Consider the following 21426-nt stretch of genomic DNA (forward strand, 5'->3'; position numbering starts at 1 on the left):
CCAGGATCCTCGAGAGATGGGCCAGCCTTTCCGCCGGACACTCACTTTTCTCAGAGCTGGCTTCCCTTGGGGCGCTGCAACCCCATCACTGCATAGCCACATGTAGACCTCATATTTCCATCTGGGGGGGATTGTATTAGGGGGCTTGTGGACACCAGGGACAGCTAGGTTAGCATGCATCTCTCCGGTCCCCAAATCTCCAGGGATATACCCAAGGATCACTGGGTGGCCTGTCCTCCAGGGCCACCACTCTCCTGCCACAGACAGAGGAGGACCATCCAGGGCCACCCTCATCCTAACTTCTTCAGGTCTGGAGCCACGGGTGGGTGGGTGGCACTGGGTGGGGGGGCTTTTCCAGCCCAGGCAGGGCCCTCCATCCACCTGCTGCGCCTTCCCAGGACCCCTGGCAGCCCTGCCCGAGTGTGCCCGCGCGGCCCCGCGCGAGGGCGGCCCCAGGGCGCCCATTGGCGGGCAGGCTGCGGCGGGCGGAGCGGGAGGCGTCGGGGCCGGGCCGGGCCGGGCGGAGCCGAGTGGGCAGCGGCCGCTCCGCGCCATCTCGGGCTTCCGCGCCATGGACGACGGAGACGAGACGTCGGGGCCCCGCGGGGGGCCGCGGCCGCTCTTGGAGCAGCTCTCGGGGGCCGGCAAGGCCATCGGGGTGCTGACGAGCGGCGGGGACGCGCAGGGTGAGCGAGGGCTGCAGGGCTGCGGGGAGGCGCGGGGCGACGGGGGCGTGTCCGGGCTGGGTCCCCCCGACACCCCGGGAACCCCGGTTGGTGATGGCAGCTGCTGATGGACCCACCGGGCAGCCCGTGCCGCCCCTGGGGCGCGCCCCAGCCAGTGCCAAGGAGAAACAGCCGCTCCCCGCGGGGTCCCCGGGAGAATGCCCGAGCTGCGGGTCTCGGGGGACCCTCCCACGCCTGCGGGGTGCACGGGGACAGTGCCCGAGGGCGGGTCCCAGCCGGCACCCCGAAGCCTCCGGAGTGGCTTTGCCAACCGCTCGCCCGGGGCGCGCGCGCCAATGCGCCTCTTTCCATGCACCGGCTTGGGCACCCGCGCGCACCGTGCGCGCCTTGGGGATGGATGCTCCTCGGGGCTGCCCACGACCTTCCCTCGCCCTTGAGCGGGGCGGAGCCGCGCGGGGCCACATGTTGGGGCGCTGGGGCCGCCCCACCCGCCCGCCCGCGCCGGGCTACGTGATGCAAAGCCCGTCTCCTTGCCGCCGCCTCCCCCGCCCGCCGGCCCAGGCCTGGCACCACTGCGCGCCCAGCGGGCTTTTCCGGGGAGACGCCCGCTTTTGCTGGCAGGGACCGACTCTAGGGGTAGCGGGGATCCTAGGGGATCCCTGAAACGGAGACCCAAAGGGAAGGTGGGTGGGCATGGGGAGAGCAGACTGGCTGCAGAGAGGCAGGCAGCCTGCAAAGCGCAGGGCCTGCTTCAACTCAAGGGCTGTGTGTGTGGGTTTCCAGCCGCCTCCGTGGGGGTGGCACTGAGGCCTCCACCCAGTCTGACAGGGACAGGACAGGAGAGGGGGTGCAAAAATGAAGGAAGGCTGCACCCCGTTCAGTGTGATCAGGGGCACAGGAAGAGGAACTTAAGAGCTTAAGCCCCAGGCTTCAAGGTCAGAGTTTGAAGGTTACTTAGAACTCAGGTGCTTTGTCTTGCAATGTAGGGCGTTTCTGCATCTGGTATCCCCGTGAACGCCCCGGTAGGAGATAGAGATGCCCTGGGCACAGCCACTGCCTGACCGGCGAACCAGGACCTGGAAAGTTCCAGCACAGGGAGCGAGACCAGAAGGCAGTACCCCAGCTGCTGAGAGTTGGTGCCCCCAGCGGAATTGGGTCCTGTCCAGGCACTGGGGAAGCCTTTTGCTGCTGGAGCAGGGACCTGGGTCTGCTGTAGCTCCTGAATCGTAGGGGATTAGGTGCTATGGAACACACACACCCCAGTTCTGTCACCGTGGATCTGATGCCCATGGCAGTGTGACTGGGTCTCTGCACCACGACCACGTCAGAACGTCCCCTATCTGCCTGATATGGCTCTGAGCATTAACTGGAAGAAAGTTCCCTGGAGAGACAGGACTCAGCCACATCTTGGTGGCACCACTGAACTGAGCTGTCAGTCCTCAGGCTCTGGAATAGCCTCCCAGAGTGTGACACTGAGTCCAACCCTGCACACTCCGTCCCCCATGAAACAGGCCCCATCCTGGTGGTCCTGTGTGTGGGATTAATGGAATACTATTTCACTTAGTATACATCTTGTTACTCATTGGCTGGAAACATCTTTGAATGTAGCACCTTGGATTGGTGTTTAGACCTCTTAAACTTCTGGGTGTGGTCCTATTTCTTTCTAAGAAATACCCGGGTTTCAGGAAAACGCTCCCTTGTGTTTCCGGACTTCCCACGAGCTATCTGCTTCTTAGGAGCCGAAGGCTTACGTGATGAAACTCCTGAACCCATTTCACCCTCTTTAGTATGTGTGGATTATTTTCTGCATCGACTTTTGCTTCCAGACCCAAGTCTCTCCAGTGTCCTGGCTTTGGAGCTTGAGGTCTGATTTTACAGCCCTGCACTGACCACTCAGTGCATGCCACTTTTTCCAGACATATGCCTGTAGAAAACCTAGGAAAACATAGAGATTGCCACGTTGTTCGTCAGCCATGTGGCCTATGTCTCCTATGTGGCTGAGCCCAGAAGGCCAGAAAAGAGCCACAGGTCTCCTGGGGGGAAGGGGGCAGGGCGCACCTCGCTGTCCTAGTGAGAAACGTTCCTCATTTCCAGTGCCAGACTGAGCCTCAGGCCTCTCCTCAATCACAGTCAGTCTGACTCTACCGCCTGACTGTTGTCTGGGTGACTCCTCTGCTCCCCAGCTCCCCCTATGATGTAGACAGACAGAGGAGGGTGGCAGACGGTTTCTGCAGCACGCTTTAGCCAGGGTGGGGCTCCCTGATTCCTGCCAGCTCCCCACATACGCCGCCGGGAACCCCTGTCAGGCAGGCCTACTCCTGGCTACCTCCTGGGCTTCCCCTGCAGAGTGGGACAGGTGCCAGCCCTTGGGAGTACCGAAGAAGAGGCCGTTTGGGGGAAGGAAGTGAAGGGTGAGACTGAAGGGGGACTTTGGAGTTTCCGGTGTGGAGCTACGTGGAAACCGTCACTACACCTCTGATAAGCTCCAGGAAGGAGAGTGCAGCTAGGCGGAGAAGCAGGTGGCTAGAAAGGCCGCGTAGAAGTCCAGGTTTGAGCACAGACACCACCCATTCTGTGGAGGAAGCAGGACAGGCAAGGAGATGCAGGCCACACGGGCTAGGGAGTTTTCCAGAAGCTTCTATACTAGCCCACAGTGAGAAGATGGTCAGGACAATGGTGCACACCATGTGGAAAATACTGAGGTCTGAGTGGCACATAAGCTTGATTGATACCTCAATGACCGTGGCAGGCTCCTAACCCTCCCGTACTTTCCCAGCTTTCAGCACCTTCTGCCCATCTTGTCCCTAACAGTGGAGAGGCAGGAGGTGGCCTGAGCACAACTTGTTACTGGCTGGACCTGGGCTCTCACTGGCTTCATCCTGCCCACAACTCTGCCCTCCTCAGCATGGGTCCCTGTCTGCTTGCTCACCACCTTCGTACTCGTGGTGGGGACAATACGGGCTTGGATGTCCCTCATTTGTCAGTAATGTAGCCTAACAGTCCTGGAAAAGAGGAAATGCCCAACCCATATGGAAATTGGACAGATGGGTGGATGGATGATGAATGGACAGGTGGATAGATGTCTGGATGAATAAGTAGATGGATAGAGGGATGAGTAGACGGATGTATGGTTAGATGAATAGATGAATGGATGGATGGATGCATGATGAATGATGGATGGTGGGTAGATGATACATAGATTGATGGGTGGGTGATGGATGGGTGGGTGGGAAAGGAAGGGTGGATGAGTGGATGGATAGTTGGGTGATGGATAAGTGAGTAGATGAGAAGAAAGGATAGATAGGTGATGGATGGGTTATGGATGTATGGGTTGATAAAGGCTCCTTATACATTTATGATCCCTTTTTCACTGACATTTTTTTCTTTTTCTTGGGGGGAGGGGAGGGAGGGAGGAACGGGAGGGAGAGGAAGGAGAAAGGAGAGAGGGGACCCGTGCCGAGGTTACTCCCTGAGCCCAGACCCGCGCTCTCCCTGTCCCTTCCTCCCTCCTCCTCTTTCCACTGATTTCTATCATAGTCTTGGTGATTGAGAGTATCTGAGACAGGAAAACTCCATCTTGGAGTCACGAGAAAGCCATTCCCATATCATAATCCCAAAACAAGAGGGCCCTAGGGACACTATGGAGCAGGAGGACAAGGTGTGTCTGAGAGTGTTTCCTGACATGGGTTTGCATTCTGTGCACAGGAAGAACCCAGAGCTGAGCCCCTTGGGTTTGGGGCTCAGAACAGAGTTGAAATGTGGAGGCTGTAGAGGACGCAAGTACTGAGGACTCAAGTACTCAAGTACTGAGGTCGGCACTCAGCCACCTGGAAGGCGCCAGTAGAGCCATTGTCGGCTACTCTGGGGCAGAGAGAGCCCCTTGGCTTTATTCAGAACGGTGTCATCCTTGTTTCTAACACATCACTTGAGGTTGGACAAAGTTCTTGGTGCAAGGGAATTATAGAATAGGAAGCCTCACCCTGACTTCAACCCTGTGCCCCCTTATGTGTGGGACGTAGCGAGTGAGGTGCTCGCTAAGGATGATGAGGAGCCGGGTGCAGACACTGTTTCTCGCACACTATGAGAACGTCACTTCCAGGCCTCTTAATGAGCTCTGAGGGGCTGCTTGGCTCTGGCTTTTGGCCAGCTTGGCCTCCCCAAGGTCAGGTCGCTTTGTCCACAAGGAAGAAGCCGGGGAACTTTGGTTTCCCACAGAAAGAATTCGGAGCAGTTGACAGTCTTACAAAAGCCATAGCAAAACTTTGGCTCTGAGATGGTGACACAGTTGGGAGGGGAAAGGCAGGAGCTGTGTCCTGAGTGATGCAGTTGAAGCAATGAGCGCTGCTGGGGCCTGACTGGAGGGGACAGCCACTTGGCCTCCAACAAGTCTTTTCAAAGCACCCACATCTCCTCACACGCAGCCGCGTCTCCACACACAGCATCTGTGTTTCCATACATAAGCACCTATGTCTCCCCACACACAGCACCTGCATCTCATGACACCCACGTCTCCTCATGGCATCCTGTGACCATCTCTGGGTGCTCCCCTGTACCCCCCACCCGAGTCCTTACTGGATATGGTCCAGTCTGGCATACCCTGGATGGGCCGTTTCTCTCATCCTGTTCCCGCCTCTCCAGATGGAACTGGGACCCTGGAGTATGAGGGTCCTAGCCTCTGACACAGCACAGCATGGGAACTGGTGGACAATAGACGGTGTCAGCTCCATTGGGTCCCCCCTGACTCCCATGTCCTCCGCAGGTATGAATGCCGCTGTCCGTGCTGTGGTCCGCATGGGTATCTACGTGGGTGCCAAGGTCTACTTCATCTACGAGGTGAGCCGGACACCTTTTCCTGCCATGGCAGGTCTGGACATCACCTTCACAGCTCGGTTTGCTGTTTCCACTTGGAACTGGGCTCATTCCTCCTTTGTGGTTTTGATGAGGCCATGCATGGCAGTGCTCCGGGGTTACTCCTGGTTTGTGTGCTCAAGTTACTCTTGGTGGGACTTGGGGGACCCCATGAGGTGCTGGGGATCAAACCTCAGGTCTGCATGTGCAAGGCAAGTGCCTTGACCCTATCCTACATCTCCAGCCCTTAAAATGAAATGCTTTGAAAAGTTAGCTGAATGTGGGACTTTTTTTCCTTGTCCAGCTTCCTCCATCAGACTATCCAGCCTCCCTCCTCAGATTGTCCACTCCCCCCACCAAGATTGTCCAGTTCCCCCCTCAGATTATCTTCACAGTGACTCTGGCAAGTAATTGCTGCTCTCAGGACTTTGATGGCCTCACTCTAGGCAGGAGGTATCTCAGGACCTGCTGGAACAATCATTTGCTTAGAACCTTAAGGCATTACCAGAACTTCTCAAGAATCTTCTTTCCTGTGGCTGCACTGATGCTGGGTCCTCCCAGAGGAAAAAGGAGGGTCTAGGCCCACACTTGCCCCTTTCTGGCTCCTCCCCAGTTCAGTTCCCCCAGGCCCTGTCTCCTAGACTGCCCTGTTCTGCTGCCAGTGACCCCATCTGTCTACTCCGATGTGCATCTAGACGAAACGATCATGCTGTCTCTTCACACCTCTACTTCATGCTTGGGCTCCCTGCACACAGGCACCAGTCTCTGTTCTCCTGTGTCCCCCCACTGCAGGGAGACATGGTGGGATGACTGAGTTTCAGATTCCATGGAGGATTCAAAGCAATGTCACTGCTTCCTTGTCAGTTCTACATTTGACTTCTTAGGGAATGGAGCTCCCCCAACTGTGCCAGGGTCGTCTCCAACAGTGCTTGGGGTCCTCCCCCAAAAGTGCTTGGAGTTCTCTTCCAACAGTGCTCAGGGTCCTGCCCTGAGAATACCCAGGGTCCTCTGCACACCCTCCAGCCCGGGTTGCTGCCTGTATGGACACAGCAAACAGGTCCTCACGGCTGGGGCCCAGGGCTTGTTCTCAAATGTTCTTTCATGTTCTTGCGTGTTCTCGTGTTTTCTCGGCATCTGAGTGTCCTTGGAGGACACACTCGGTCCTCGCCTTGCAGGTTGGTGTGAGGTGCGAGGTCTGCCTCCCTCCTGCCCACCAAATGCATGTACATCATGTAAGCATCTTCATCATCCCACACGCCCCTCTGACTTGCCCCCTGAATTGTGGTTTTCCTTTGGCTGAGCAGGAATTTCTCTCCCACCGTCCTTGGTCCTTCCTTGGGTTTCCTGCTGACTGGTATCCAGGTACCCCAAACAGAGCTGTGGCCAGTGATGCAGGCACCTCTCCCATGTGAGGCGGTGGGTCGGGGGCTCTGGTACCTCCTCTCCCCTCTGTGCTCTGTCCAGTCCTGTGTTAGCTCCACTGTTCAAACTCTGCTCAATTCCCAAGTCATGAGTAAGAGACCAGTAACGTGGCCTGGGATCTTCTTCTTGGCCATTCCTCTGCCCAGTGTCTGTGTCTGGCTCTGTGGTGACACTGTCTATCTCCCCGTTACTTCGTAGTCTGGCCTGGAAACAAGTTGCATGAAGTCTACATGTTGACATTCTCTCTATAGGACTCAGCGCTATGGTGACAGGAGCTTGGTCATTGCGGTGATGTCATAGAGCCTTAGAAATCAGTTAATTCTTCCATCCTATGCCCCTGCTGCCTTTTCTGGAAAAGACAGTTGACACAGACACTCTGGTTGTTCGTGTGTGGCATCATGCCCATACTGTCCTGGAACTGCTGGACAGGTCCTCAGCTGCTCTGTCACTGGATTCCCAGGGCAGTTGTTGACCTCTGTTGGGCAACTGTGGTGTTAACTGACTCTCCCACTCTGCCTGTGTCAGTTGGTGGGGTCCTCGCCCAACCCTGCTCCCTCGCTGTTCAGCCCTTGTCCCTCAGAGTAGGTGGCTCATCAGCAAGCCGTGGGGATGGGACGCTGGTCTATGCTGGTGCCATGCCATGCCTGGCACGGGCCCCATGAGGTGCAAGGACATACCCTTGGGCAGTCATGCATCCCTGCACCATCCCTGCAGCTCCTCGTGATCCCTCCTGTGCTCTGTTTGCCCTTTTCCTGACATCCTAGCCCCAAAGCCAAAGCACTGAACAAATAAAATAAGCACAGTCTCCCCTCTGGCTCTCCAGAGATTTATGCCCAAGGAGGCATCAGGCGCTCTGTCCACTTCTTCTCATGGCCAGCTGGGAGACCTGCAGCATCTGTGTTGGCACAAAATGTGTCGCACAACTGATGACTATGATTCTCAGCTGGATGATTCTGCTGGAATATGGATGGGGTGGATGGGCCAGGGAGACTGGGACAGGAGCCCATACCCCACAGCACTGCCTCAGGATTCTTCCCTCCTTCCCTCCCTCCCTCTCTCTCTTTTCCCTCCCTCCCTCTCTTTCCCTTTCCTCTCTCCCTCCCTCCTTTCCTTCTCCCTTCCTCTCTTCCTTACCTCCTTCCTCCCTCCCTCCCTTCCTTCCTCCTTCTCTTCCTTTCTTCTTCCCTCCTTCTCTCCTTCCCTCCCCTCTTTCCTTTCTCTTCTTCCTTTCATTTTTTGTGACACCACTGGCCCTGACCGCAAGCCATCAGGAGCCAGTAGGAGCTGACTAGGCAAAGGCACCAGTGCTCCAGTCCCACCCTGGTAAAGTGAGAGATGGTGGAGTCAGAGGCTGCAAATACTCTGGCTGCACTTGGACCTTCTGTTGTGGCTCCACAGATGGTGCTGCCACGGGAAAGACAGCGAAGCGCCTCCTCAGAGCCAGGGTTCAGGGCTGCTGAGAGCCCGTTGGGTCTGTGCTAGAATGTGCACAAGAGAACTTAGAGCAGCCTTATCCACAGCCCAGAGTGGGAGACACTCCCAACCCACAGTGCGGCTCTTCCATGCCTCAGGGAGCCCTTCTTCATACAGAGAAACAGAGTAAATACCTGCCATAGAGGAACTCAACACCACCTGAGCTTTGCCACATGCAGTGAGAAAATCCAGGTGCAAACCACTATGGCACACGGGCCAGTTTCTGTAAAGGCGATGGTGCCCAGGGTGATCTCGGGCAGAGTAGGGGTGTCAGCAAACTGGCATGGCTATGCTGTTGGGAAAACAACTTTATTCTGGAATTCAACAGTTGGGAGGGTGGAATAGGCTGCTGACCGGCTCTGAGGTGGTGCTTTGTACGGTGAGTGAAGCACATCTCAGCTATACAAGGACCCAACAATACCCCATACATGAGTCCGGGGCCCCTGCTCTGGATGACATCTGGATCTTCTCTGCCCAGAAACCCTGGCAAGGCGCTTCCTGCCCTGACTCAGAACAGAATGGGAGTCGGAACGTGACCTTCATGCTCCGGGCCCCAGTGAATACCCAGAAGCTGTGAGGTCACCTCAGGGCACAAGCTCTTCCTGGATTTTACTCTTTGCTGTCCTGTAGAGTATGAGATCAGATTGTGACTCTATTTCCTGCTGGCCGGGACATTGGTTGACCTTTGGGTCTAGATAGATATTAAAGGCAGGGAGGGAGGAGACAAGGCTGGGAAGGAGGAGACTTACCTTGCCCCCGCAGCCAACCCAAGTTCCATCCCCAGCACCAGCACCCCTGAGCCCCACCAGGGGTGATCCCTGAGCTTGGAGCCTGGAGTTAGCCCTGAGCACTGCAAATGCGGCCCACACCCTCCTGAGCTATTGACCTGCCCAGAACAAAGGCCTTCCTAGACTGTATGTGTGGCCTGTGGCTGTCACACTTGTGACCTTAAAATCTTATCTCTGGGGGGGGGGCGGGATAGATGGCTTGGAGGTGGGGTGTTTGCCTTGCATGCTTGTGGAAGGATGATGGTTTGAATCCCAGCATCCCATATGGTTCCCCAAGCCTGCCAGGAGCGATTTCTGAGCTTTCTGATTTTAGAGCTAGGAGTAACCCCTGAGCACTGCTGGGTATGACCAAAAAAACAAAAACTAAAACAAAAAAAAATCTTATCTCTGGTTCCTTCCACTCTACTGTACCTTTAGCACCATTCTGATGGTCCTGGGTCAATATTCCACAATTCCCCAGGGGAAATGTGCTTCCTGGCAAAGCCTGGCCCAGCCCTGATTCCTCAGCAAACATTGCCCTTTTTTTTTTTTTTCCAGGGGATCCTTTTGGAATTCTAGCTTGGGCCCCTCAGGTTTCGATGGTTAGCTAAGACCACCTCACCTCCAGACCCTCAACGCCTCCTCAAGTCCCACAGCGCCTCCGCAATCCCTTTGTTTCTTCCAGCTGGTGGGTTTATCCTGAGTGACTCACAAAATAGGCTGGGAGGCGAATTCCCTGAAGGATTTTGGAGGTTTTGGGCCACAGTGATCATTTAAATAGTTGCTCCTCCCAGAAAGAGCCTCGCCTGGGCTCCTCAGTGTCAGGCTGCCTCCTAATTTGGTAAAGTTCCCGCAGTGAGGGGTGAGGGCGGCACACCGAGCAGGTCAGGTCCTTAGTTATTTTTCTGAGGTCTCTGACTCCCGCTGCCATGATGGCTGAGTCACAAGCAACCTAGCAACCTAGCAACCCAGTTTGGGCCTGCAGCGAGGAAAGGAAAGCTTTGTTGGGACCATGTGCCAGTGAAATTTTCCTTTCTCTTTTGCAGCCTCTCAGTGAAAGTTCGAACTGCACTGAACACAGGCTTGTTCTTTTTCTTTCTTTCTTTTTTATCTATTGCTTTTTGCATTTTCTTCTTTTTATTTTATTTGGGGGGGGTCAAAATTGCCAATAATTTTATATTTTAATCTTTTCTTTTTCGTTGTTGTTTTTTTGTTTTTAATTTTTTAATTTTTTTTTTTTTTTGGTTTTTCAGGCACCATCCATTTGATGCTCAGGGGTTACTCCTGGCTAAGCGCTCAGAAATCGCCCCTAGCTTGGGGGGACCATATGGGACACCGGGGGATCGAACCGCAGTCCTTCCTTGGCTAGTGCTTGCAAGGCAGACACCTTACCTCTAGCGCCACCTCGCCGGCCCCTATTTTTTAATTTGTTTATAAAATATTTATTTAAGCACCATGATTATTAGCATGTTTGTAATTGGGTTTCAGTCCTAAACAGAATATGCCCCTTTAACCAGTGCAACATTCCCACCACCAATGCCTTGACCTTCTGGAAGCCTCAAAGTGCCTCTGTGCTTGTCACCCAGAGGTGTTGGCCTTTTGTTGGCCTTTGTCATGTGTTGAGGGGGAATTTCTAGTCAAGAGGGGCTGAGCTGCTCCCTGAGGGTGTTTGTGGTCCAGGCTGCTTGTCCCTCCCAGGAGTGTGTCCTCTCCAGTGTCCTACGCACCTTGTCCGGCCAGCCTGAGTCTGGGGGTGTGAGTCTGGTTAGATGTGAGAACAACAGAACTGCACTGTTCTCTGCCACTGGCACTACTGTCTCCTCTGAGCCTGCATCTGTTTATCTGCCATGACACTGTCTGACATTCCTGGGTGCCACATGGCCCCTGTGTCTGTGGGAATGAGCCTGAACACCATAATACCTTAAAGAGAGAGTTGAAAGCCTCACTGTGTCTCTGTTCCCCAACACATACTTTTCCTGTTTCCCCTTGTTTCTCTTTCCCTCCATGTGGGGGTTTCTTTGGGTTACTTTTGCTTCTCTGTGTGGTGTCCCTGTGCAGCCCCTAGTCCCTGCTTCAGGACCTTTCCTCAGGGTCTTTCTGCCAAGCTCTTCCTGTCCTGTGCTTTCTCCTTCGAGGCTCTGTCATTGTCATCCCATCGCCATCGTGGTGCAGGGGACATGACTGCAGTGTTTGTGTTTCTGTTCCTGTCCCCAGGAGGCTGCTGGTCTGCCCCTGCTGTCTCTTCCTGCACATCCCCTCCATACTGTCCCTCTATCTGTCCCCTCCCTGTCCCCTGATTCTGAGGATCTATGGGGAGGAGGTAGCAGGCTGGTGCCCGCCTCTGCCTGCACAGAGGTGGACAGAGGCCAAGGGGGGGAAAGAGAAAGGTCACTTGTCATAGGACTTCTCAGGTCAGGTTCCCATTACTGGCTCTCAGGGTCACTGAGAGAAAGGTCAGGAGATTCTCCAGGGACATGCCCAGTTGTGCCTGAGCCCCAGGTCTTGGGCAGGCTGAGGATGAAGTCCTCAGGACAGGCAAGGGTAGCCCAGGAGGGCTAAAGCTTCATCCAGTCTCTGGCCCTTGGGGGCCTTGCACTGTCTAGGGCCTAGGGTATAGGGTTCTGGGGAGCAGACCCTGAGTCTGAGCCACCCATACTTGTCCCGCAGGGCTATGAAGGGATGGTGGCTGGCGGGAGCAACATTGTGGAAGCCAACTGGGAGAGTGTGTCGAGCATCCTGCAGGTGGTGAGTGCATGAGCCTTCCTGAATCTTCCTGAGCCTGCAGTTGTAGGGCGGATTATAGGGAGGGCTCTCCCTCCCCGCCCTCCCCTCCCCAGCCCCAAGATCCAGACCTAAGCATAGTGAGGCGGAGCCTCATCAGCAGGGCATATTTCTGCACTTGGCCCACTCCAGCCTACCTGGCTGGAGCCTTAACAGGGACACGTACCCTCCTGCCCAGCCAGCTCCTCACCTCCTTGGTATGCATGCCACAGCCTGAGCTCACTGCACCAGGGCGGAACAGTGGCTGCCTTTGAGTAGGAGAGAGATGGGCTTGGCTCAGCCCCAGGGCTTCTTGTCCATGAAGGAACTTCACAAATGGGATTGGGACTCTCAAGGCTGACTTGGGTCAGACTCCGCCCTACCTGGGGCCACTCCAGGCTCCATGCTTGGGGTTACAGTGCACGAGGTTCCCTGAGCTGCCGGATTAAACCTGATTAAACCTGTGCGTCCTGTGTAGGCCTGTGCCTGCAGGGCTGGGCAGAGAGGATCCTGTACACCCAAGGGAGATGATCCATAGGCAGAGGGGCCCAGTGAGGACACACTGCAGACCCATCGATTGAGACTATTCAACCACTTGTAGGGGACCCAGTGGGTGTCACCACACATGACTCTGCAGGAAGAATTGTGAAGCAGAGAGTGGAAGGGGACTTTCTCTCCCTGGCTTGGGCATCCCTCACTCCCTGCTCATGGGCACTGCTGTCCAGCCACTGCCCCCTCCCCTGGGAGCCAGCCCTGGCACATGGAGTCCAGCTCGGACCTGTCATTGGGTTGTGAGTGGGGGAGAGCCCAGAGAACAGCTGCCGACTCTGCTCAGAGAGCAGGCAGTTCTAGGGATTGGGCAGTGCCAAGGGGTCAGGTAGTCCTGGTGATTGGGCAGTGCCTTAGTTAGGGCAGTCCTGGAGATCGGGCAGTGTGTAGGGGTTAGACAGTGCCAGGGGAACAGGAAGTCTCTGGAAGTCTGGAGTCAGAAGCTGTCAGGTGCAGGGTTTGCAGTGCCCTCTCCACAGGGTGGGACCATCATCGGCAGTGCCCGCTGCAAGGCCTTTCGTTCCCGGGAAGGCCGCCTGATCGCTGCTCTCAACCTGGTACGCTATGGCATCACCAACCTGTGCGTCATTGGCGGCGATGGCAGCCTGACAGGCGCCAACATCTTCCGTCAGGAGTGGGACGGGCTGCTGCAGGAGCTGGTCCGCAAAGGTGTGCCTGGCCCTAACCCTAACCCTAACCCTGCATCCCTCTCAGCCCCCAAAGCCCCCACCACTGTGTTGTTCCCTGAGATGACCCTCACTCTCCCCACTACCATGCATGTTTGCAGGTGACCTAAAGAAGGAGGATGCGCAAAGGTTCGCACACCTCAACGTGGTGGGCATGGTGGGCTCCATCGATAACGACTTCTGCGGCACCGACATGACCATTGGCACCGACTCGGCGCTGCACCGAATCATGGAGGTAGTGGATGCCATTATGACCACTGCCCAGAGGTACGCTAAGGGAAGGGACACAGGCGTCGGGCGGCAGGACACAGAGGCTTGCGAGCTCTGACATCTTTCCCCACTTTCCCAGCCACCAGAGGACCTTCGTGCTGGAAGTGATGGGGCGCCACTGTGGGTACGTAAGGGACACTGAGGATGGAGGGGCCCCTGCACCCAGCTGAGCCCCTGCTGACCATGCACCTACGCAGGTACCTGGCCCTGGTGAGTGCGCTGGCCTGCGGGGCTGACTGGGTGTTTCTTCCCGAGGCGCCACCAGCTGAGGACTGGAAAGAAAGCCTGTGTGTGAAACTGGCAGAGGTGAGAGGGCATGAAGGGTACAGGGGACATGGGACATAAGAGGACATGGTATATGCATGGTATATGCAGGACATGCAGGGGATATGAAACAATATATAAGGGACACGTAGGAGACATGGAAACATTCAGGAATACACACAAAGGACGCAGAGACCAGGACTCAGGGATTTAGGTGCATGGACAGAGGAACACCAGGCAGGCTGGGGAAGACCTGGCCCTGTGGGCCCACTATGCCCTGCCCCTGCATATGTGCTTCCTGGGAACCCTTAGCCTCACCCAGGCAGCCGCACCCTGAGCCCACACTCCTTGCCAGCGCCAACTGAGTCCATGGAAAACGGAGAACTGGGATAAGACCCCAGGACCCCTTACCTGAACCCTCTTTATCTTCTCAGCAAGTGGCCCCTCATGAGCTCTGCTCCCTCATTCCAGGGTCCCTTCCATCTTGCAGCAGGGCCTGCTGTAGCAGCAGCTCTGGCCGTTTTCTGCTGTGGGAGGTGTGGACTGGCCCTCAGCTCCCAGGTGCAATTCTAGTGGCTTCTGGCACCTTCTGTGACTGCCTAGAGCCTGGGGCATGGTCTCTGCTCTCAGCAGACTCCACAGCTCTCCACATCCCCCAGGGAAAGGTTTCTTCTGACCTGATGGTAGGAACTGGCTCCTGAGGTCTGTTGGAGTGTCTGAGATGGGGACCCCAGGGGAAGGTCCCCTGGAAATCAAGTTCAAAGGGCCAGTGTCTGAGTACTGGCCTATGGGGCTCTCTGGGTCCCTCCTGCCCCACTCCTGAACATGGGGGTGTTTTCTGTCGCCGGGCCTGCTGTGGGCGTGAGTGTCCCTTGCTGAGGCCCTGATGTCCTTCAGAACCGTGCCCGGAAGAAGCGACTGAACATCATCATAGTGGCCGAGGGCGCCATCGACAGCCTGAACAAACCCATCAGCTCGGAGCAGATTAGGGAGGTGTGTTCCTGCCCCACGGGTTCCCTGGGCTTGTACCCCAAACCTCCTCCTACTGCCTCCTCCTACCTTCAGAGAGGCTCCCCATGGCATGTTCTAGAAGTTTCCAGCTCCAGTGCCAGGAGGGCAGGCCTAGGCAGGCATCAGTCTCCCACTTACAGTCCCCCTCTCCAACCTGTGACCTGGGCAAGCTGGATGGGACTATGGGAGTCACTGGCCAGGGTGACTCTACTCTGAGTACTGTCCCCAGGGGTGACAGTACTGTGGCTAGCACTTTTTGTCCTGCTAGAAGGAGGGGCCATGACCCCTCAGAACCCTTCCAGAGGTCCAGAGTGGGACCCAACTGTGTTGTACAGGTGTGGAGGAGTCAGAGCTCAGGGTAGACACTGGGCCCACCCAGGGTGGGGGTTGCTGAGTGCTTCTGTTATCTGTAGAGGTCAGAGGACAGAGGGGATCCCTGATGGTGGAGGTGTCCCGGGCACATCCCCACCCCTCTCCAGGCCTGTATCCCCTCCTAATCTCTGACTCCACTTGCCCACAGCTCGTGGTGTCTCAGCTGGGCTACGACACGCGGGTGACCATCCTGGGCCATGTGCAGAGAGGCGGGACCCCCTCGGCCTTCGACAGGATTCTGGTGAGAGGCCATTTCCGCCGCGACTGGGCACAAGGGCACAGGCCTTGGGTGGACTGAGCGTGTTTGAAGAGCAAGGGCAGGTGGTTCGGAGAGAGTGGGGGTGCCCCATCCCTGACAACAGGCCTCATGTCGCTGCAGGCTAGCCGCATGGGCGTGGAGGCAGTGGTAGCCCTCTTGCAAGCCACGCCGGAGACTCCGCCCTGTGTGGTGTCGCTGTGCGGGAACCAGGCTGTGCGCCTACCATTGATGGAGTGCGTGGAGATGGTGAGTGCCCCGTGCTGCGGGGAATGAGTGCAGACAGGGAGTCCGAGCCCTGATGGAGGGAGCAGAGTGGTCCCAAGGAGGCCATGGGTGGGTTGAAATGTTCCCTTTTTCTGATGCCCTTGTCTGCAGACCCAGGACGTGCAGAAGGCCATGGATGAAAGAAGGTTTAAGGATGCCGTGAAGCTCCGAGGAAGGTGAGTTCTGGGCCTGCTGCTACTTGGGCAGCTGGGGTGGCTGTGCCCGTGGGATGCTCAGGCCCCGAGTAGCTGTGGGGGCAGGGGATGGATGCCACTTCCATCCCACCTGGCTTCCTGGGCCCCCTTCCCCAGACTACTCCAGACCCCCATATCCTCCTCCTGGCAGGAGCTTCGAGAGCAACCTCAATACCTATAAGCGACTGGCCATCAAGCTGCCTGACTCCCAGATCACAAAGGTAAGCAATGCCACCGCACGTGCCGGCCGGGGCGGTGCCAAGCGGTGCCTAGTGACCACGGTTCCCGGCCCTCCGCAGAGTAACTTCAATGTAGCTGTGACCAACGTGGGGGCGCCTGCTGCTGGCATGAACGCTGCCGTGCGCTCCGCCGTGCGCATGGGCATCTCGGACGGACACCGTATGCTGGCCATCAGTGACGGCTTCGAGGGCTTGGCCAAGGGCAAGGTGTGTGGTGGGGCCTGAGATGGGCACCAGGAGCGGGGCCAATTGCAGTGGCGGCAGGACTGTGCAGTGGGGAGCGGGGCTATGTGCTACAGGGGTGGGCCAATTGCAATGGGGGTGGGACCAACTGTAGTGGGGTTGTGGGTGTAGGGATCCACCTGAGCCTGGAGCCCTTGTCCATGCGGTGCTCAGGTCTGAGCGGAGCTGGATTCCTGCAGCCTGCAGAGGCGCAGTGGAGGGAAGAAGCTGCTGTCAGTCGGACTCCTGCGAGGGGTCCAAGACCTAGGGAGCCTGCACCCATACTCTGAGGGCCGGCCCAGACACAGCTGTGAGCCAGTGCCAGCATCTGCTTTGGGCCTGGAGCCACACCAGCATGGCAGGCAGACATCGGTGTCCCCGGACATGGACAGGAGGATGGGCTGGGAGGGCTGAGGGCCTACACCTCAGAAGGGACCTTCTGAAGGGAGGGAGGCAAGGTCCAGAGATTGGGGAAGACTGAGGAGCTGGTAGGTCCCATGGCAGCAGTGAGATAGGAGTCGGGGCTCCATTTGAGGGTCTGTGTTCCACATAACTTCTGGGTTAGCTTGGCACAGCAGCAGGAGGGGGTGCTATGAGGCTGTCTGGAGGAAAGCAGTGGCATGGCAGGGTGCACTACAGGGCCTACCTGGCAGGTCAGGGTCAGGAGGAGCAGAAGCAGATCCTGGGAGGAGCCAGTCCCTGGACTGGTAGTCTGCAGACTACCTCCTTTTTCCAGCAGTTTCTTCCTCATTCAGGGACTAGCCATCTGGACTGTTTCTCCAAGTGGTACGAGCGCCCCCTGGTGGGCATGATGCAGAGAACAGGCCTCTAGGCCCAGTGTCCCAGTCTGTGTCACAGTGGCCTAGGCTGAGCCTGCCTAGTGTATCTGGGCCCTTCACAGCTTTCCCTGCCCTGAGCCTGTTCTCGGGGTTTCTCACGGCTCTCCCTCCTCTGACCTGTCCTGGGACCCCTCACGGCTCTCACGGCTCCTTCCCTTGTACCTGTTCCCAGATCCAGGAGATCGGCTGGGGTGATGTCGGGGGCTGGACCGGCCAAGGAGGTTCCCTGCTGGGGACCAAAAGGTGATTCTGTCCTGCATTGGACCCAGGAGGGTGGGGACTGAGTCATTCCTGGGGTACTGCAGGAACCCCCCTGTTCAGACACTTGAGAGTTGGGGAGCATCACAGAAGAGGGGGTGGCTCCCAGGTCAGGATTCAAGGGGCCTCACAAGGCCTTGGCTGACCTCAGGTGACCCCAGGTAACCTTATATGGCCTTTTGTGATCCAGGTGGTCTCACATTACCTCATGTGACCTTGAGCGCCCTCTCTCGGGTGATCGCATGCCTCCTGTGACCACACATGATCTTGTGCATTCTTGCCTGACTTCACTTGCCCTCCTGTGTTCTGTGCTCTCAGGACCCTGCCCGGGAAGCTGCTGGAGGAGATTGCAGCACAGATACGGGCTCACTCCATCAACGCGCTGCTGGTCATCGGGGGCTTCGAGGTGCATCACCCTCCCCTCCCTCGAGGAAGGCATGGGGAGCGGGGTGGAGTGGGCAGAGCCCTGGGCCCCATGACTGGCACAACCGAAGGGTGCTGGGCATTGCCATATGTGACAGATGGGGCATCCTTGGTAGAAGAATCCCTAAGCCCCGGGCTGGCTTCTCACACCCACCTGTGCACTCGCTCTCTCCCTTCAGGGATACCTGGGGCTGCTGGAGCTGTCGGCTGCCCGTGACCGCTTCCCCGAGTTTTGCATCCCCATAGTGATGGTCCCCGCCACTGTCTCCAACAACGTGCCTGGCTCCGACTTCAGCATCGGCTCGGACACAGCCCTGAACACCATCACTGACGTGAGTGTGTGGGCCCGGGAGGGCCCCTGGCGCCATGTCAAGACGCCCTGAAGTCTGTGCATGTGTGACTCGGGAAGGAGACAGGCGAGCTCTGGGGCAGAGCGGGGGCCTGCCTACATGGTGCCCTGTGTGCCTGGTGCCCAGTGCTCATCTCCACGGAGAAAAGGCTCCTGAGCCTTGTAGCTAGAGCACTTCCCAAGTGCATGCATGGCCCTGGGTTGTGGTGCCCTTTGTTCTCCTTCCCGGGCTTCTGGCCACACACACACGTCCTAAGTTGCTTCCCTTGGTATTGGGAGCATCGTGATGGTCAGACACAGGGTTCCTGCTCGAAGGCCCTCTGAGCTGGCTCCTAGCTAAAATTCAGTGTCTAAAAGCCCTCCAGCTGTGGGTCTCCCCTGCGCCCCACCCAGCTCTATGCTGCTTTTCTGCTTTTCTCTCTGCGCTCCTGCCTCCCTACAGTTAGAGATTGGGAACTAGAAACGCTTGGGCCTCACTCCTGTTTGCTTTGCTTCTAAACTGTCATTTTCTCCACTGAAAAGCCTGTGCCTGCTGACGTCCACCTGCTGCTGGCTGTCTGTTCCCCGCCCCTCTTCTGCTCAGCCCTCCCCTCCCAGCGCCCTAGCTTCCTGCTATCTTCTTGCTCTGGACTCTGCTCTGACCATGCTTGCTGCAGAAGCCTCTAGAAGCTCAGGGCTTTCGGGCATGCCAGGGAGGGAACAGTCTGGGCACTGGGGTTCTGGGTGGCCAGCACTTCTCTCCCTGTGATGGACGTGGGACATACTTCTGCAGGGGCCGAGGAATTGACGCCCGTGATCTGCGCCCTTAGGAGACTCAGCAGGTTCCCAGAGCATGGGGTGCTGAGCTGGTGGAGGGGGACCTGGGGAGCAGAGGTGGAGGGTGCTGTTTGGGGGCCAGACATGCTGGCTGCCTCAGGGTCTGGCTGTCCTGGCCATGAGTTTGGGATGTGGGGGGAGCTGGGTGGACCTGCAGAGGTCAGCAGTATTGAGATCCCATCCTGTGGGGATGATGCGGGGAGTCTGGGGGTAGTGGTGGCCCCTTCTGTCCCTGCCTGTTGCTGAGGAGGGGGTTCAGCTGAGAGCCTGGGCACTGTCCTGCTGCCTGGTGCCCCCAGACACACTTGGATAAGGTTCAGCATGTGTCACCCTGATGGTCAGGTACTGGAGTAGAGCCACTCCCAGGTGGGCCATGTCACCTGGCATGACCTGCCACTGGGTCATCTCCCAGCTGGGACACAGCACGACACAGGGCCCAGCTCTGACCCGTGTCCCTGATCCTGGGCTGGAGATCTGGGGCTGTGCAGCCACCTGCCTTTCTGTAGCAGGTCTGGGGTCCTGGTTGGGTGCATGCGGGACCCTGTGCTCAGCCTGTGCCTAGTGACTGTTGGCCTCGCCCCTGCAGACCTGCGACAGCATCAAGCAATCAGCCAGTGGGACCAAGCGCCGCGTGTTCATCATTGAGACCATGGGCGGCTACTGCGGCTACCTAGCCAACATGGGGGCGCTGGCAGCGGGGGCTGATGCTGCCTACATCTTTGAGGAGCCCTTCGACATCCGGGACCTACAGGTGGGCCAGAGGTTGGGGACTCTGTGGTTGGGGTGGGTTGCGGAACTAGAGGTGTTGGGGGCTGCCTGACAGGCCCCCTCTGACCAAGCTGCTGTTCCAGGTCAACGTACAGCACCTGCGGGAGAAGATGAAGACCACCATCCAGAGAGGCCTGGTGCTCAGGTGTGGGGGCGCCCAGGGGCTGTGCGGGAGCCCCCGCGGGGGTTGGGGCTAGCCCGGTGCTGTCATCCTTGCAGGAATGAGAACTGCAGCTCCAACTACTCCATCGACTTCATCCACCAGCTTTACTCGGAGGAGGGCAAGGGAGTGTTCGACTGTCGCAAGAATGTGCTGGGCCACATGCAGCAGGTACAGGCCTGCCCAGCAGAGTGAGGGCTTATGAGGCCTGAGAGCTCTCAGTGGCCTCACTGAAGGGTCCCCAGCATGCCTGCTCTGCTCCCTTTGGGAAGGTTCCCGGTGCTGTGGAGTAGAGTTCCCTTGTCTCCCACAGGGTGGCGCACCCTCCCCCTTTGACCGAAACTTTGGGACCAAGATTTCTGCCAGAGCCATGAACTGGATCACCCAGCAGCTGAAGGGGAAAGGTATGGTGGTCCTGGAAGCCGAAGGACAAGGATGGGGTATTGGAGGGTGCAGAGACCTCCCCAAGCCCGGGCAGGTATTCTGTTCAGATATGGCACAGTGCTGTGTCACCAGGCCCTCGGGTTCCCCTCTGCTGCCCAGCCTGGTTGCTCTGTCATGGACTCAGGGCATGGCAAGCCAGTTCCCACGTCCTGTGTGTGAGGTGGTGGTGGGGTCCCACCCCCGACCAGACTCCTGTGACTAAGCAGCATTTCTGTGAAGAAGGTGGTTCCCATTGACCACCGCCACCCTTCCCTGCTGTCCCCATGTGGATGGATCACAGGTGTCTGCACGGGTCCCCCCAGGTGGTCACTGGGCCTCAGCTGCTGGCTTCCTGCCCGGGTCAGCCCGCTGAATGGTGGCTCCTTGTCACCCAGGGGCAGGGCAAAAGTTTGACACAGATGACTCCATCTGTGTGCTGGGGATCAACAAGCGGGACATCATCTTCCAACCCGTGGTGCAGCTCAGGGACGAGACAGACTTCGAGTGCGTACCCGGCCGGGGAAGGGCTGGGCAGGGTTGGGGGTGAGGGGAAGGCAAAGGTCTCACCCACTGCCACCCGCAGGCACAGGATCCCCAAGGAGCAGTGGTGGCTCAAGCTGCGGCCCCTCATGAAGATCCTGGCCAAGTACAAGGCCAGCCTGGAGGTGTCCGAGTCAGTGCAGCTGGAGCATCTGAATCTACGCAGCCGGGAGCCCTCCACCATGTGACCCTGTCCTGTCTGTGCTGCTGCCGTTTGACCCTCTGGCCCTGCCCGTTTTCTAGCACCTAAGTTATTTTTCTGCACTTGAAATGACTTTCGTTGACCAGTGATCCTGGTCACAGTCCCCGCCCCGCTGTGTCTGTGCTACCGCCACGGAATCAATAAACACTTGCTGGGCTCCCACATGCAGTCAGCTTCCTGCTGCATGCCCCTGTGGGGCCAGCAACTTGCACTGCGATCCTCCTAACTTTGACACAGGCTACGCCTGAGGACCACCGCCCAGATCAGGTGGGCAGCACCAGGCGGTGCCGGCACTGACTACTATTGGCACACAAGGACATGGGCAGTACAGTTTATTCTCACATTTAAAATAAATATCCAGG

The 21426-nt window shown here is 57.5% G+C and overlaps 1 protein-coding gene across 1 annotated transcript; it reads left to right on the forward strand.

Moving 5' to 3' along the window:
- The first annotated feature begins 517 nt into the window (after positions 1–517).
- PFKP (phosphofructokinase, platelet) lies at positions 518–21281 on the forward strand. The gene is made up of 22 exons (XM_049776303.1): positions 518–686; positions 5446–5519; positions 11864–11941; positions 12985–13174; positions 13293–13458; positions 13541–13585; positions 13659–13767; positions 14623–14718; positions 15257–15349; positions 15488–15613; positions 15743–15807; positions 15977–16046; positions 16125–16271; positions 17298–17368; positions 17702–17789; positions 17986–18138; positions 19558–19722; positions 19823–19884; positions 19959–20070; positions 20213–20303; positions 20718–20826; positions 20906–21281. The coding sequence occupies exons 1-22, from the start codon at positions 572–574 to the stop codon at positions 21048–21050; spliced, it is 2370 nt and encodes a 789-aa protein (XP_049632260.1). The 5' UTR covers positions 518–571; the 3' UTR covers positions 21051–21281.
- Positions 21282–21426: the final 145 nt, after the last annotated feature.

The sequence above is a fragment of the Suncus etruscus genome, chromosome 7 (assembly GCF_024139225.1).
Source record: "Suncus etruscus isolate mSunEtr1 chromosome 7, mSunEtr1.pri.cur, whole genome shotgun sequence".
Taxonomy (NCBI): domain Eukaryota; kingdom Metazoa; phylum Chordata; class Mammalia; order Eulipotyphla; family Soricidae; genus Suncus; species Suncus etruscus.

Coding starts and splice junctions, on each gene's coding strand:
- PFKP (XM_049776303.1), top strand. CDS start 572: ATGGACGACGGAGACGAGACGTCGGGGCCCCGCGGGGGGCCGCGGCCG. Junction 20,071..20,212: donor TGCTGGGCCACATGCAGCAG/GTACAGGCCTGC, acceptor TGTCTCCCACAG/GGTGGCGCACCCTCCCCCTT. Junction 20,304..20,717: donor CCAGCAGCTGAAGGGGAAAG/GTATGGTGGTCC, acceptor CTTGTCACCCAG/GGGCAGGGCAAAAGTTTGAC.